Here is a 15484-nt window from a genome sequence, read left to right as displayed (position 1 = left end):
AAATGCAGAATGCTCATGATGAGCATAAGGCCAGCATGGACGAAATGATCAAGCAAGCTTCCTTACTAGCTAACATCATGAGAGAGATACAAGAGGACAGGGCAAGATCTCAGACGAATGAACAAAGATTAGGTGAAGATAGTACAAATGAACCCGAGGAGGAGGAACCATCGAGCACTGAACTTGAGTCGGAGATGCCACCGGAAAAGCAGGGAGAGGCAAGAGGTGTTGAAGGGACGCTGGCAGAGGAGAAGTCCCGAGCCAAAGAGGAGTTTCTCGCCATACATTCTAATGACCAAACATCACGGGGAATTCCAGAGGAGGCGAATGATGAACCTCAAGAAATGGGAGAAGAAGTCATCAAGCATTGTGGGGAACTCGACGCCACATTATTCTACCTCCAAATGAGAGAAATGAGAGAAGGAGTCATCAAGCATTGTGGTTAGAAAGAAGAGAAGAAGTACATTTACTCGATGAGAAGGTGGAGAGATTTGTGTCTGAAGTGGATGGAAAGAATGCACCAGTAGAGAGACCACCTCCAGTGATAGACAAACCGGATGAGTGCTGCGAAGAAGAAGGGCCAAGGCTGGAAAATGAAAAGCCTAGAAGAGTAGCTGCAAGACTAATCTACTTCAAGCAGCTGGAGCCGTGGCCTGAACCACTTACGGCCGGAAATCCTTCAGCCCCTGGATTACGCCCCAAGGAAAAGAAGAAAGTCCTAGGAACTTACAAGAATCATAAGAAAAAGCGGGCAATCACGATGGTGATCTACCCTCAGAAAAGTCGGTGGACAAGAGCAACTGATAGATGAAAATTTATTTCGGGCTCTCCAGTTGAGAATCTCTTTTATAACAGGTTACCGACCTCTGAATTGATCAAGTTGGAAGGAAACTCTGAATCAATTGATCCAATTAACTGTAAAGATGGTACCGGAAACCAAAAGATGGAGGTCTGTGAGGAGGGAAGGAAGCTACCGGCTGATGAGCACAAAAGTGTGACAAACGGGGCAGAAAGTACTACTCCTCCAATCTGGCAGGGATCAATATTAGTCGAACTCAAACAAGCGAGGATCAACCTGCAAGTCAATCGATCCGCCACCTCACGAGAATCGTGAAATCTTAGGGAAGTGTTCTGGTCTATCATTTTTTCTTAATGATCCATCTGAAAAGGGGTAATGGGCATCAACTCTGAGGTGTGCGCAGTGGGAGAAATTCCATTACGCACACTCAACTTTATCAAGTAGAGGGACAGTGTTGAGCGTCCTTAAAATTAACTTGCTCAACCCAATACGAATGTATGGGCTAAACACTGGATCAAGTGAATCTCAAAGGTTGCTTACGTTTGTAAAAAGTGATGAAGTAAATGATGTTTTTTGTTTCTTGTTCCTCTTTAAGTAAAATATTCCTAACAAAACAATTTTCAGAAAAGACAAAAGAATATTATTCAAGATTTTTGGATGCATCTGGGAAGAGTTTTAAATTTAACATGGGATTTTCAGATTTTTGAGTATTCCCGACCCGAACTCCAAAAAATCTTTTTATTAGTTTCCTTCATTTTATTCTAAGTGTGGATTTAGCAGAATAAGTGAGAGAGAGAAAATTACTAGAAGCAAATTTGTTTTTAACCGGAAGAGGTAAAAAGGGGGAGAATTTAGAAAATTTTGAAATTCAAAATTTGGAGCAGGGAGGCGAACGGTTGCTGACATCACTGCGACTGTTCCCTCTTCCTCCTCCATCTCTATTTAACACACTTCTCTCTCTTACTCACCTTTTCACATTTTACAAATCCTTAGCACTCTCAAACTCTCAAAGTTTCCGGCGAAGTCACTCTCCACCATCGACCATGGACAAGTCATCTGCCTCCAGCTAGTCCCAGAAATCCTCCGCCAAGCTCTGAGTGCGGAAGATACCCTCAATTCCCCGACCGGATGCCTTGACACCCCCATCAGCGCAATCGATGGGGCTGCCAACCGCCGGTGCGACTCCATCGCCGGAGATGTCCATGGGTGTGTCGTACTTGAAGATTATCAAGGACATGATGGGGAAGTTCAGCCCCACAGGAAAGATGAGTGACCTTCTCAATCATATGGCCGAATAAATCAGGAAGGAGGAAGCCAACCCTAGCCCGTTTCCACTTGAAGTCCCAACCGACCCCCCAACTCCCGTCGGCATACTTACCACGCAACCTCTCGAAGAACCAGTACCCACAACCCCATAGGAGACTCTACCAAACAAAACAAGAATCAAGAAGATGAGGTGGAGGTAGAGCAGGACGAAGAGGGGAACAACCAGGAGGAGGGGAGAGACGGTGAGGCAATCGAGGAGACCGAGGACCTGGAGGTGGATACGATGCAATAATCGGCTGAGGAGAAGTCGACTGGAAAAGATCGTGACGTAGTTAACGTGGAGGAAGTAAGATCTGACGAAGATGAGGAGACCCTCAATGAGAGGGCAGCTAGGAAGAGGCTCCGAACACAGAGGAGGCTAGAGACAGAGGAACACAAGAGCTTGCGGGAGGAGGCCGCGATCCTGGTAGCTGCTAAGAAAGAAGCCGCTCATCGGAAGAGAAAGGGGAAGCATGTGGCTACCCCTAACAGGAACATGAAGCCGATGCAGGCGTCACTGAGTGTAGTAATTCTGGAACCCGTTACCGATCTTACCAAAGAACCTTACTACCAAGAGGAGGAGAGCAAAGATGAGGGACAGAGAGAGCAAAGGATGGAGACCGGTGAAAGCGAGGAGAACGAAGGAGTCTATGAGAAGTTGGAGGTTGAACTAGACCAAAAGTTGCTGGAGCCTATGGTCTATTTCAAGGACCCGGAGTTGAGAAAGAACTGTGCAGGAAGGGTATCGGAGACAAGAAAAGCGAAGTCAGGGAGGAAACGACATTATCCTTCCCTAAGGGGGATAGAATCTGAGCAGAAATACCTCAAATATATCAGAGCTATCGGGTTCGAATGGTTGTTGGAGCACGCGCCAGTAGAAGTGCCAGTTAACTTGGTGAATGAGTTTTTCACTTCCTTCCACTTACCGACTTTGACACTGAGTCGATCTACTTTAGGGTGTTTAATCAAGAGGTGGTCATGACCCTTCAGAGAGTGGTCGTTGAGTCTGGGGCTGCTGAGTCCAGAGAAGGATACGATGTGACTGTGGGCAATACGGGAAATTGGCCAGCCCGAAGACATTGATGGTTTTGACGCTGAGGAAGCGTGGGACCTCGTAGCAGCTGGAGGTGCAGATCTATTTATGACCAGTGTGTCTAAAGGGCAGGAGATTGCTGATCCCGTCCTGAGGTTGGCACACATCTTCTTAGCCCACAACCTCCTTGGCCAAGCAAACACTGTTGGGACTACCGCAGCAGAAGACACGGAAAACAAACAGGTCCTTACGGATCTATTTAGGTTATTATGCATTCGATTCCAATTTCATGCAATTAAACTAGATATATAGATTAACGCATTAAATAAACACGTTAACATGCAATTTGATGTAGATTCGATTGTTACCTCTTGATCCATCATAGGATTGACGTTGCTAGCTGCACCACCCGGAGATCCTTGATTTATTGACCATGAATCTTCCATACTATTCTCATGTCCTAGATTATTCATCCGTGTGGGCGGATCTCGAACAATCAAATAAACGTGATATGAGATCTAGAGAAAACCAACACAAACACGAGATTGTCTTGATCTAATCCTATGAATTAGGATAGAATAAGAACAAAAACTAAAACCCTAATTCTCCCACGTGTTAGGGCATGAAAACCGAGGCAAGAGGGAGAGGGGAGCGCCGGCGACGGCGGCTAGGGTTAGGAAGGAGGGAGTTGTGTAGTGTTGTGCATGCTAGGGTTTCCCATCTCTTCACTATCTATAAGCTTGGACTTATCAGGTTAGGATGGAGATCCATGGAATGAAATAGATGTTGGGCTCACCCATTAGATAAATATCTAATTAAATCAAATGACCCATGATTTAATATATTATCAATGGAATATTATTTTGTTCCACTAAAGAATAATATTGCACTCCCATCTAAATCACCAAATTACAAATAACTTGAGTCCATTTTATTTTATAATATTTCCTGCGTTTAAGATTATCTTAATCCATCAATTTAATTCTTTTGTCTGCTACGTGACTTTGAATTAAATTAATTCTCCAAATAGTTTTTCTAGTTTGAAACTTTATTTATTATTCTTGGAAATAAATTCCAACTGCGCACATTTCTGAATAATAAATTCCTCTTTTAAATACCTCTTGGGGATTTAATCATACCACATTGGACACGCGAATTCTATGAAATAATATTCCAGTACCTTCATGTTATTCAATTACTACCACCCAAGATATCATGTTTGAGTTACGTACAAACTCTCCCATATTGATAAGTCAAAGTGGCGTTTGATTAAATAAACAATATTGATAGTAATTTCATAGACTAGAAAATGCTAAAATTTCTAAAATATATTCTTTCAGTAGATAGCAATAAAGAATAAATTTCGTATTAGATCCTTTCAATGCTTTACCACGCCGGTGTTACTAATCTCTTCTTAGCTAAGAGAGAATTATCACAAACACCGCAACCATACCAATAGGTAGCCAAAGCCTATCTAGGTTGTGAATACGTTTTTCATCTTATTAGATCTGGCCAAGTCCCCTACTGGAAATCTCATGAGGAGTCATCGAATTTCCCTATTTGACCTTCTTAGCAAGAAGCATTAGACTTGTTTATTATATTTCAATAAATAAACCATTATATTATATTATTTATTCTCATAATTAGGTACACAAGTGGACGTGACGTTTCTCGTATAAATGCACAAGCTGACTGTACAAAGGCATATACGCTCGAAGCATCTTTTAGTATACAAACCCCAACAAACACTATAATCACCACAATTGAATTGTATTTCATGTAGTGTATGATTAATGAAGTTAAGGTCCATTTGGGTTACTGGCTAGCTCATGACTGCCACAAAATAGCCCGCCACCCTATCCGTCACTTGTATGCCTGCCATATGCTGGGAGCCTATTTTCTAAGGAATGTCTCTCTGAGATTAGCCATTCCCAGATCCTCCATCCTAATGTGTGAGGAGCCCGAATGATTTGACACATCTTACTTCATCAACGCCGGGATTGTTGAGAGAGTGGGGTCTGCCTTGGTTTTCTGTGAGGCTGGACGAGCAGAGGAGGCATCTGTGGAAGTGGAAAGTGAAGGCGAGGAAGAGCCAGCGAAGACTGAGGTGAGAGCTACTCCGGAAAGGGTGAGATCGACTGCCACTGAGGAGAGGTGGAAGCAGATGATGGAGACAATGCTGCAGAAGTTCGGGGAAGCTACGGAGGTTTACAAGGGGCTACTGGAGCGAAGATACAATCTCTAATTTTCATGCTTGCTACGTTTTGTTTTAAGTTTCAACTTGTCGTTTATCAATCTGGATGTTTTTGATGTTGTACACTTGGAATTATGATTTTAGCTTTTCTAGGAATGTTCTCTTTTACATGCATGATTTTGGTTTCTGAATTGTGAGCTTATTTTGGTCAAGTAATTTTGCGGTGGTACGATGTGTTAAATCTGAGTTGCTGATCTATGAATTCTGTTTGATTGTGGAAAAATCCTGAATGGAATGTGTTAGGATGGTTAGATCTAATCGTTCCGAGTATGGTGAAGTAATTCTGAGTATATTTGCGTTGATTGAGAGTATGTTCATGTTTGATTACGTTTCTGAGTTGTAGATCTGGTGGCCGATTTTGTATCTCTGCATGATTATGGCTTAGTCAGTTTGTTTACGTGCTCGCACTCGTTCTTCCTAGCATAGATCTGGAGTTGCAAGTTCAATTTTGCAAGTTTGTTCCGTTATACATAGTTCGTTAGTATGAAAATCTCTACAGATCTGGTTAAACTCTGTTTTTCGTGTTGATTGTATGAGGAAGATGAAGTTGTTAGTAAAGTTTTGCTTTAACGTACGTTTTGCAGGATTCTGACACTGGTTCACTTTTATGCGTTGTAGGACAACAAAAATAACGACAAGAGGACAACAAAAAAACAACTCAATCATTTCAGGTGTGCTTGAAGATGAATGCACATCCTACTTGTATGCGTTGTAGGTGTTAGGGGTGGAGCATACTATTCAATTAACGTAAATTATTCTGTGAATATTTGTTTGTGATGCTCTACAAAGAACATGATAGATTATTGTAGCTTACACTTGATATGATTATGATGTGTGAATATTTTAAACATAGATATAGGCAAGAGGATCAGACCTCCTACTACTAATTATACCCAAATGTCAATGATGCTCGAGGACATAATGTTTTAGTACCGCGTCGATATAGTTGTGCTTATCCATTGTTACACTAGAGCGCGAACCCGGTGAGCAAAACATAGAGTAGTAGACCACGCTATAAAGTATAGCGTGTTGAATAAAATCCCTACTCTGCTCGAACACATAGACAGACTTGTTCATTTGACAGACGTTGATTGCATAGCTAACCTACGAATAGACCGCAACATATTTGGGCAGTTATGTCGTGTTCTTAGTGAATGGGCCGCTTTGCAGACCGGCAAGTACGTAGAGATGATTGATTTTGGTACATCACAACAAAAATAGAGTTACCAAATTTAGTTATCGGTGGTCAGGTTCAACTACGTCATACAATGTGAACAAAATTTTAGGAGTTGTCCTAAGTCTACATGATGTGGTGCTTGCCAAGCCGACTCATGTCCTCGACGAGTGCATCGAACACCAACGAAAATGGTTCAAGGTGTGTTTATATTATGATGTAATCCAATTTTGTGTTAGTCTCACTCATGTATAGTGTATAACCTATTTTTTGGTGCAGGGGCTGCCTCGGGGCACTTGACAGTAACAGTGACAAATCTCGGTATCATACCCGTAAGGGTCATATAGCAACCAACACGTTGGGCGTGTGCGACCGTAATATGCAGTTTGTGTACTTCTTACCAGGGTAGGAGGGATCGACAGGGGATTCACGCATCCTAAGAGATGCAGTAGCTCGGGAAAACGGCTTTAAGGTTCCTCAAGGTACAATTATATTTCCTTACTTCCCTAGAAGGGACTGTTTTTTTTTACTTGAAACTCATATGCAAGGCCCAACTAGCGAGTTCAATCATTATTTCAGCTTGCTATTACTTGTGTAATAAAGGGTATGCTAATAGCAATGGCTTCTTGACTCCATACAAAGGAGTACGATATTATCTTAAGGATGGGGTGTTGGTAATGCTCAACCACAAAACCCAAAAGAGTTGTCCAATTTGCGGCATAACAAAGTTAGTAATATCATTGAACGCGTATTTGCGGTCCTTAAGATGCGTTGGGGATCCTCCAGAGTGCTTCGTATTACCCTATCCAAATACAAATCCAGCTTATCATGGCTTGCTTCCTTCTTCACAATTTCATTCGACAAGGAATAGAAGTTGACCCTATTGAAGCTGAGCTCGACGGAGAGATATTGAGAGTTGCGCATGATATAGCATTTGTGGCACATGAGTTTGTTGACTGTGTCCAATCGACACCGGAGTGGACAGGACAAAGGGATGCTTTAGCTATGCACATGTGGAAAACCAGATAGATTTCAAACGAGATGTCTCTGTATTGCTTATCATTTTGAAACTATGCACTGATGTGAATTGGCTTATCTTTTTGAAACTATACACTGATGTGAATTGCATTCTATTTGGTTGAAGAAATACCATATATTGCAGTACATTGTTGGTTTATTTGTTGTTCATTGTGCTTTTATTTCGACCGATGTGAATTGCATTCCATTTGGTTTAATACACTACATTATCATGTGATCTTCACTGTGCTTTTGTTTCCGATGGTGGATGAAATCCCCGTCTGTGAGTCCGGTGCGGGCAAGATGGAATTACGCCGTGTAGGAAAGAGCGCCATGCACATTGGAAGGTATTACCTGAAGTGTCCCGCTAATGTCAAGCATCTTAGATCATTTCAGTGGTTTGACGAGTACGAACGAGATGTCAAACATTACTGCACTGGGGGTGAGCGTGGCAAAGCGTAACAAGATTTGCCCGGTGGTTCAGCAGCATTGGCTACACCTTCAGCCCCGCCACCACATGCGCGGTCTTTACCAAAGATGACCTTCCAAGTTTCCCAAAATGGCCAAGACTTATTCCTCGTAAACTTGGCGTCCTTGTCAGCCTTACAAGGAGAAGTGTAATTCAAATGAGAACGTGCAGAGGTACAAAATTGGTCAGAGAATGCCTAAAAAGTGACTACCTGAACAATAGCCTCCCATTGATCGTCGTCGCAATCGATCTTGTAGTCCCCGTCTGGGTTAAAGCCAACTCCGCTTCTTCATAGGATTGCTTTTAGGCCGGCGTAATTCTTCTTCCAAGCAAAAATCTTGGAGTTTATATGAGGAGTTCCCCTAAGGTCGGGTCGGTATTGGGGAATTCATTATGAAGACTGTCCTCTATCATCCCCAAATAGCCCGCACAAAAGTCATTATCCAACTTCCAACCCCTTGCGACAAGGTGGACCATGGTTGCGGCCAAGATTTCTTCCTCTCGAACCGTTCACATTCGATGCGACCTATCTCCCTTACGGGATATCCGACAGGGTGAACCTGATGAAATCACAAAACGCTCAATACCGACCATAGCCGCAGTCAAACATTCGACGAGGAAAATTGAAATATATGTTGGTTTATAGACGAAGACAACACATTCATCGGAAAAACAACAAATGAGCATAACCAAGTTTATGAATTCAATGTAATTGGTATACCTGAGAAGAAGGAGATCCTCAATCTTCACTGATCCCAGTTCTTTCCTCTGCGCGGAAAATTTGGGAGCTGGAACTTTTGGACGTAATTCGTCTGAACACAATGACATTCATTTTTCCCTAGTTTTTAATTGGATCAAATCTTATCCCAAATGTGACAAACCAAACAATGGAATTCAATCAAACTACGGTGAAAAAAAAAAAGAAAAAAAAAAGAAAAAAAAAAAAAATTAGAAAATTAAAACAACCCACATTTAATTATGGGTAAAACCCAACAAGAGTACCGAACTAAGTTACTATAAATGGTAACATGGTCTGACATTCAACTAATTTATTCAAATTACATTTTATTTAAAATTAATATATACAAATGAGACTCATATTCCACTAACTTTTCTTAACATTTCTTAAAATCCGTGCGAATAAGAAATGAGACTCATAATGGCGGACGGAGGGAGTATTGCAAGTGAGACCCATATTCTACTTACTTTTTTTACACTCACTTTTCTTAAATTTCTTAAAACTTGTGCAACCAAGAAATGAGACTCCTAATGGCGGACATATGAAGTATTGTTTTGTGAATTGAGTGGAGAAAGAATAAGGGATGACGAATCAAGTAGAGATAATAATGTTTTCATTTTAAGAAATGTTTCAATTAGATTAAGAGATAAAAAAGAATGGTACTCCCTCCGCCCCATAAAAATATGTGCACTTTTCATTTCCGTCTGTTCCATAAAAAATATAGGCATTTCAATTTATGGAAAGTTATCTCCAATATATTACCCAAATACATCAATTTAATTACAACTAATACCACTATAAGTCTGGTTTACAACTCAATAAACACTAATAAAAATGTGGGTTTCACTATCCACTAACACTACTTTAACTACCCTTCTCATACTCTCTTTTACTTTACCAATTGTGAATTAATTCTCATTGTATTTCAATTGCTCATATTTTTATAGAACAGAGGAAATATGTCACTTCGAGGAAGGGTAAGATCTGCATTTCACTAACTTTTTCGACAAATTTTTTTGTCACGAGTTTTAATGCACAATTGGTAAAGTAAGAGAGAAGTAGAAAGAAAAAATAATTAAAATATTATTAGTGGGGAATGAGTCCTACCTCATTAGAGGGAAAACAATTTCTAAATTTAGATAATGCATATTCTTGTGGAACGAACTAGAAAAAAATGTACTCCCTCCCTCCGTCTCTCTGTAGTAGAGTCATTTCATTTTGAGCACTCATTTTGGAAAAATTATAATAAATAGTTAAAATGAAAAGAAAGTAAAGTAATAAAGAAAATAATATAGTTAAAAGTCTTCTCTATATTATTCATTCTCTTATTTTTACATTTTCTCTATTTTAATTATTTATTATCATTTTTTTAAAAATGAGTGTTTAAAATTAAATGCATCTCCTACATAGAGACGTAAAGAGTATATTTTTGTGGGAGGGAATATATTTTTAAAATTCGCGGCCTGTCAAAATGGACCATATACATAATGTCAAAACTTAATTACCGTGCCAACGGCTATAATTTTTGAATAAAAGCCAACGGCTATAATTTTTGAATACATTCTTGTTTTCTGCGAAAAAATTAGTGGTATTAGGGTTTCTTATAAAAGTTGAATAATGGCATCGTCTCTTTTTTTTCAAATTTCTGAGGTGAAGCTGCAGACTTCTGTTTGAAGAAATGCCCGAGAGAAAATCCACGATAATCGAACAGGAAATCCCCAGCAATTCCCTTCGAAGATCCACCAGACTCCATAGAAATCAAACCGGAGTTCAGAGCCCAAAAACCCCAAATCTTGCTGAAACGAGACACAATCGTCCCGATTCATTTCCCACACCTTTTTCCAAAATCAAGAACAGAAGGGGGAGAGAGTCTGATTTAGATTCGGAGAATTCGATAAACCGGATTAGAAAGTCTGAAAGACTGCAACGCGGGGCCAATTTAGGTGTCCCGGATTTGGAGAATCCGTCTGTGAAAGGTCCGGCGAAATCGGGCGGGAGATCTAGAAGGTCTGAAAATCGGTATGAGGGAAGCATTTCGGGTAAAAGAAAAGAAGTTGTGTATCCGCGTGAGGAAGAGGTTGTGGTGAGGATGGTGACAAGGAGTTCGGTTCGGAGAAATAAAGTTGTATTCGTTGGTGGCATCAATTCGGGTGAGGATCATGTCGATAGCGTTTCTATTGTGTTGAAAGAGCGGAAGAATAATAGAGAAGAAAAGGCTGTGAAAAAGGAGAAGAGGGTTATTCGCAGGCGAAAAGCAGTTGTGAGGGATGAGGTGGAATCCGAAGAGGACGACGAGTTATCTAAACGAGATAGGAGTGGGAAAGATGTCGAAGATTATGGGGTTGTGAAGATAATTGGAGAACAAAATTTTGCAAGGAAGGCACAGGTTGGTGAGAAGAGGAAGAGAGATGGAGTCGAGGGAGAGTGCGGAAATGCTCGAGGATGGACTAAGGAACAGGAAGTTTCTCTGCAAAGAGCTTATTTCACAGCTAAGCCCACACCTCAGTTTTGGAAGAAAGTTGCAAGGATGGTAATTTTCAATTCATCTTCTCTCGTTTCCCGTTTTAGTGCATTTTGCGTTCTGTGGTCTGTGAGATGATATAATAGGCTGTGTTAAGGATTTTTGGCTTCAATTTGTCATTTTAGTCTATTTTGCAATTTTGTTTATAGATTAGGCTGTGTTAAGGATTTTTGGCTTCAATTTGTCATTTTAGTGCATTTTGAATTTCTGTATACTTGTTTGTGAGGATATATGTTAGGCTGTGTTAAGGATTCTTGGCTTCAATTTGTCATTTTAGTCTATTTTGCATTTTTGTTTATATCTTAGGCTGTGTTAATGATTTTTAGCTTCAATTTGTCATATCTTCTATTTAGAGAGTGCATAGCTTTGTAATGAGATTATTGTTGTTGCTGTTGGGAAAACACTGCATATTTAGAGTCGTGGAGTAGAATCAGGAGAAATTCAAATGGATGAAATATTAGTATAACCTTCGGACTCATATAGTTTAGGACCAGGAGATAGGAAGTTTCAACCTAATACTGATCTGTCCGCGTTTGGAGTGGAGAGAGTAAGCAAAATGTTGATGAAAAGTTCATTTCGATGATGAGCATGTGCTTGAATGTAGGCATTGAATCTTATCTGGCTTATACTATTATGGAGCTTTAGATCTTGATATAAGAGGATTTGGCTTCTTTAAGATCGATGATTGTGAATGATGAATTCCTTGATCATTTAAAACAATGTGTCTTTGTCAACGATGCTGTAACGTTCAGTGGATCATAACCTACAACTATGTGAGTTATTCAATCTGTATACAGAATAAAAATGAAATCTTGTTTAGGTTTCCGGAAATAATCTCTGCCTAGATATGCTTTCCTGACTTCCTATTTACATTGTCTAACACGGAAAACAATTAAATCTTCTGTTAAGCCAGAGCCTCTTATGAGGTGAGGAAGCTCACAATTACTTACTATAATTCTTTGTCAGGAGAAATAAAAGCTTTGGTTGTAGTTTCTCACAATTACTCCCTCCATCCCGCCATAAGCGAGCCACTTCTTTCAATGTCATAATGGTTTCATAAAGAGATGATCGGACCATTCTGACATCATGAGTTCTGCTGCAGGTTCCTGGCAAATCGGCGGAGGAATGCTTTGACAGAATTCACTCCGACCACCAAACTCCACCCCAACCACGAACACGTTCAAGGGCAAAACTAAAGGAACCATCACCCCTCTCGTTTTCTGCAAGTAGGCTACTTAGTCCCGTGGAGAGAAAAACGAAAAGGCTTGGACCCAAAAGGAGGACACTTCTAGCACAGAAGACAGCAAGAAAGATATTGCAAAACCAACAGAAGGAAGATCAAGATTACTGTGCGGATCTGTTTTCGGTTCTTGAGCCAACAACGGATCCATCCCCGTCCAATCCTCAAGCGGATACAACCTTCGCCTCACCAGAACCGAGCAAAGCAACTAGCTTCCTCACAGCTTGCAGGCCGGTGTCTTCACCATCACAGAAAAAGCATCTCTCGAGATTGAAGGGATTTCAGAAAGCAGGTTTTGTTAGTCCCCCGGTGCTGAAGCAGATTAAGAACAAGGCTTTGCACGAGAAATACATAGATCAGCTGCATTGCAGGGATGCCAAAAGGAAGGCTGAAGCATTGAGGAACTCTAGAAACATCAAGGGCCAAATTGACGAAAAGGCGAATTGTTTAAATCAGCATTTTGTCAAAGCTGCAAAAGATGCTTTGGTTTCTGATGCACAGGATGCTATCAGTAAGTTTTGCGATCTGCATAATACCACTGATGATGACGGTGATGATGATGATGATGATCGTGGTTATGATGAAGACGAATATGGGATTCGATGATCACCAGTTTTGTTTGTATGTACAATACATTGTTTAGATTGTTACATTACATGCCATAATCAAACTTGCAATGTTTTTTCAGTGAGACTGTAATGGTGTACCTGTTCTCATGTACGAGATTTGTAGGGATTTGTAGGAAAAAAGGAAGTATCAAGTGTTTGTAAATAGTTAGACCCAATTGACAATTTGTTTGTGGTGCTTATTATAACAAATCAGGAGTACTTACTTTATACTCCCTACGTCACATCGAAGATGACTCACTTTCCTTTTTGGCTTGTCCCAATCAAGATGATACATTACTAAAAATGAAAACACCTTTATTCCCTCTTTTACTTTATTCTCTCCACTTAACACACAAAATAAAGTTATATAAAATCCCGTGTCGTCCAAGGAAGGGGTCATCCTCCTGGGACGGAGGGAGTAGTTAAACACTCTAAAATCTAGTTGCGGGATTGTTCCTCAACAAATTGGTGTGGTGTGTGAGAGAGAGATGGAGCTTTGTTGAAAAAGTTCTCATCTCTAATTGCATATCGCATCGCATGCACAGGTGAGAGAAACAGATACTCACTTTGTTCTACTTTAAGTTACACGTTTTCCTTTTCCTTTTCCTTTCTGGGACGGCTCACCCTAAATGATAAATTTCTTAAAAATAAAAATAGTAGTCTCTCTGCTTTTATTTTTAAGAAATAAAAATATTATTCTTAAAAATACATAGATCAATTAACAATGTTTTGGAGCTTCAACTAGAACTCGAACTGTCTGCAATTGGACATCAAGTTTGTAATTGAAGGTTCGATGCTGTTGTTCCTACACTTGACAATATCATCTACTAAGAGACACGCAATAATAGACTTATTATTTGTGTTCTTAATTTAAACACACTTATCACACTTATTAACAGTGAACCCATTTGGCAATATCGCATGCTTTATACTTCATAGTGCACGACCATTACATTTAGAAAATCAAGATTTACATGTTTCAATCTACAATATCATAAAGTGGCATACCACTCAAACAAATAAGAGGATGAATATCTCTCTAATGAGAAAAAATTCTCTAGTCTAGACATACTACAATTTGGCATAATGAGTTAGTATGGCCAACAAATAATTATTTGATAAGTTGAACTTTAAAAAAGTTATATCCAACTATACATAACTATTGTAACTTAATGGATGTAAATCTAAATTCAATTATTACTTTAAATTATGGAAAAATTTTAAAATAATTTAAACCTAGGTTAACAGAGGTCCAGGGAAGTGTTTTTTCCAACTATGCAATGTTTTTAACCTGGGTTAAGACAATGGTAAGGTTTGTTGTCGATCCCTCGACGATTAGCCTTTTCTTGGTTTACCTCTCTCTTTGTGTTCAGTTGTTTTGGTGATGCCACCACACCTGAGTTTGTTTTTTTCGAGCGTACTAGCTCCCACTACTAAGTATGGCATGCAATTAAGTTGCTATAGTCTTGAAATAGGAAATTTAAATTAAATTAAGGGATATTAATTCCTAAAATAATAAACTTTGGCTAAATTTTGGTATTTCACGCGAATTTTAAAATTGGTTTAAAATATCACAAACTTTATATTTTGTTTGTTTATTTCCTAACCCATCCCAAATAAGATATCTTCGGCAAAAATCTTATCATGTGTGGACAACCTTGATATGTTTATGATATTTTATATTACTTTTTTAAGTTTGTGACAAGTAGGATAAAAATCTACATAGAAAACTACGTTTATTTAGTAGTGCGACGTAGGATCAACAAAATGCACGGAAGTTGGTCGAGATGGTGATTGATCTACCATGAGAAATAACAAACAATGTAAAGTTTCTGTTATTTTAGACCAATTTTAATGTTAGTGGAAAATACCAAATTTTGACCAAAGTTGATAATTTTAAAGACCAATATCCTAAAAATGAAATGAATAAGTAGTAGGTGGTTGACTATTTAGGCATGTGTTTGGGGAAAATGGTAATAAATAGTTAAAGTGGAAATAAAGTAAAGTAAGAGAGAACAATGTATAAGAAGCTTTCTTCCATCAATCACTTGAGATGAGACAGAAGGAGTACAGTGTTCCTTTGTTTAGAGTTGACCGTGTTACCTTAAAGTGAACGACGCCCACAACTGGTCTAGTAAAACAAAGAATTCGACTAATTTTGTTTCTTATACCTTTAAATATGCAAAACAACCATTAAATGTAAAAACGTAGTACCACTATGACAAAATATATGTTATTCATTGAAAAATAAAATAAGTGTTTTTACAATATCCAATAACTCGAAAGATGATTTAAAGTATACAAAACTCTAACAATAAGGCATTT

General features: G+C 39.3%; 1 protein-coding gene and 1 long non-coding RNA gene across 2 annotated transcripts; one reads left to right on the top strand and one right to left on the bottom strand.

Annotated features, from left to right (window-relative positions):
- Positions 1-7875: 7875 nt before the first annotated feature.
- On the bottom strand, positions 7876-8852 carry LOC121744478. The gene is made up of 3 exons (XR_006038621.1): positions 8773-8852; positions 8263-8611; positions 7876-8184 (listed from the first exon to the last, which is right to left on the bottom strand). It is a non-coding gene; the product is annotated as an uncharacterized LOC121744478 (long non-coding RNA).
- Positions 8853-10375: 1523 nt separating this feature from the next.
- LOC121743373 lies at positions 10376-13401 on the top strand. The gene is made up of 2 exons (XM_042136664.1): positions 10376-11320; positions 12414-13401. Exons 1-2 carry the CDS (start codon positions 10469-10471, stop codon positions 13155-13157), a joined length of 1596 nt encoding a protein of 531 aa, XP_041992598.1. The 5' UTR covers positions 10376-10468; the 3' UTR covers positions 13158-13401.
- Positions 13402-15484: the final 2083 nt, after the last annotated feature.

This window comes from Salvia splendens, chromosome 8 (genome assembly GCF_004379255.2).
Source record: "Salvia splendens isolate huo1 chromosome 8, SspV2, whole genome shotgun sequence".
Lineage (NCBI taxonomy): Eukaryota > Viridiplantae > Streptophyta > Magnoliopsida > Lamiales > Lamiaceae > Salvia > Salvia splendens.
Note: the sequence above shows the minus strand (reverse complement) of the source record. Positions and strands in the feature narration are given on the sequence as shown.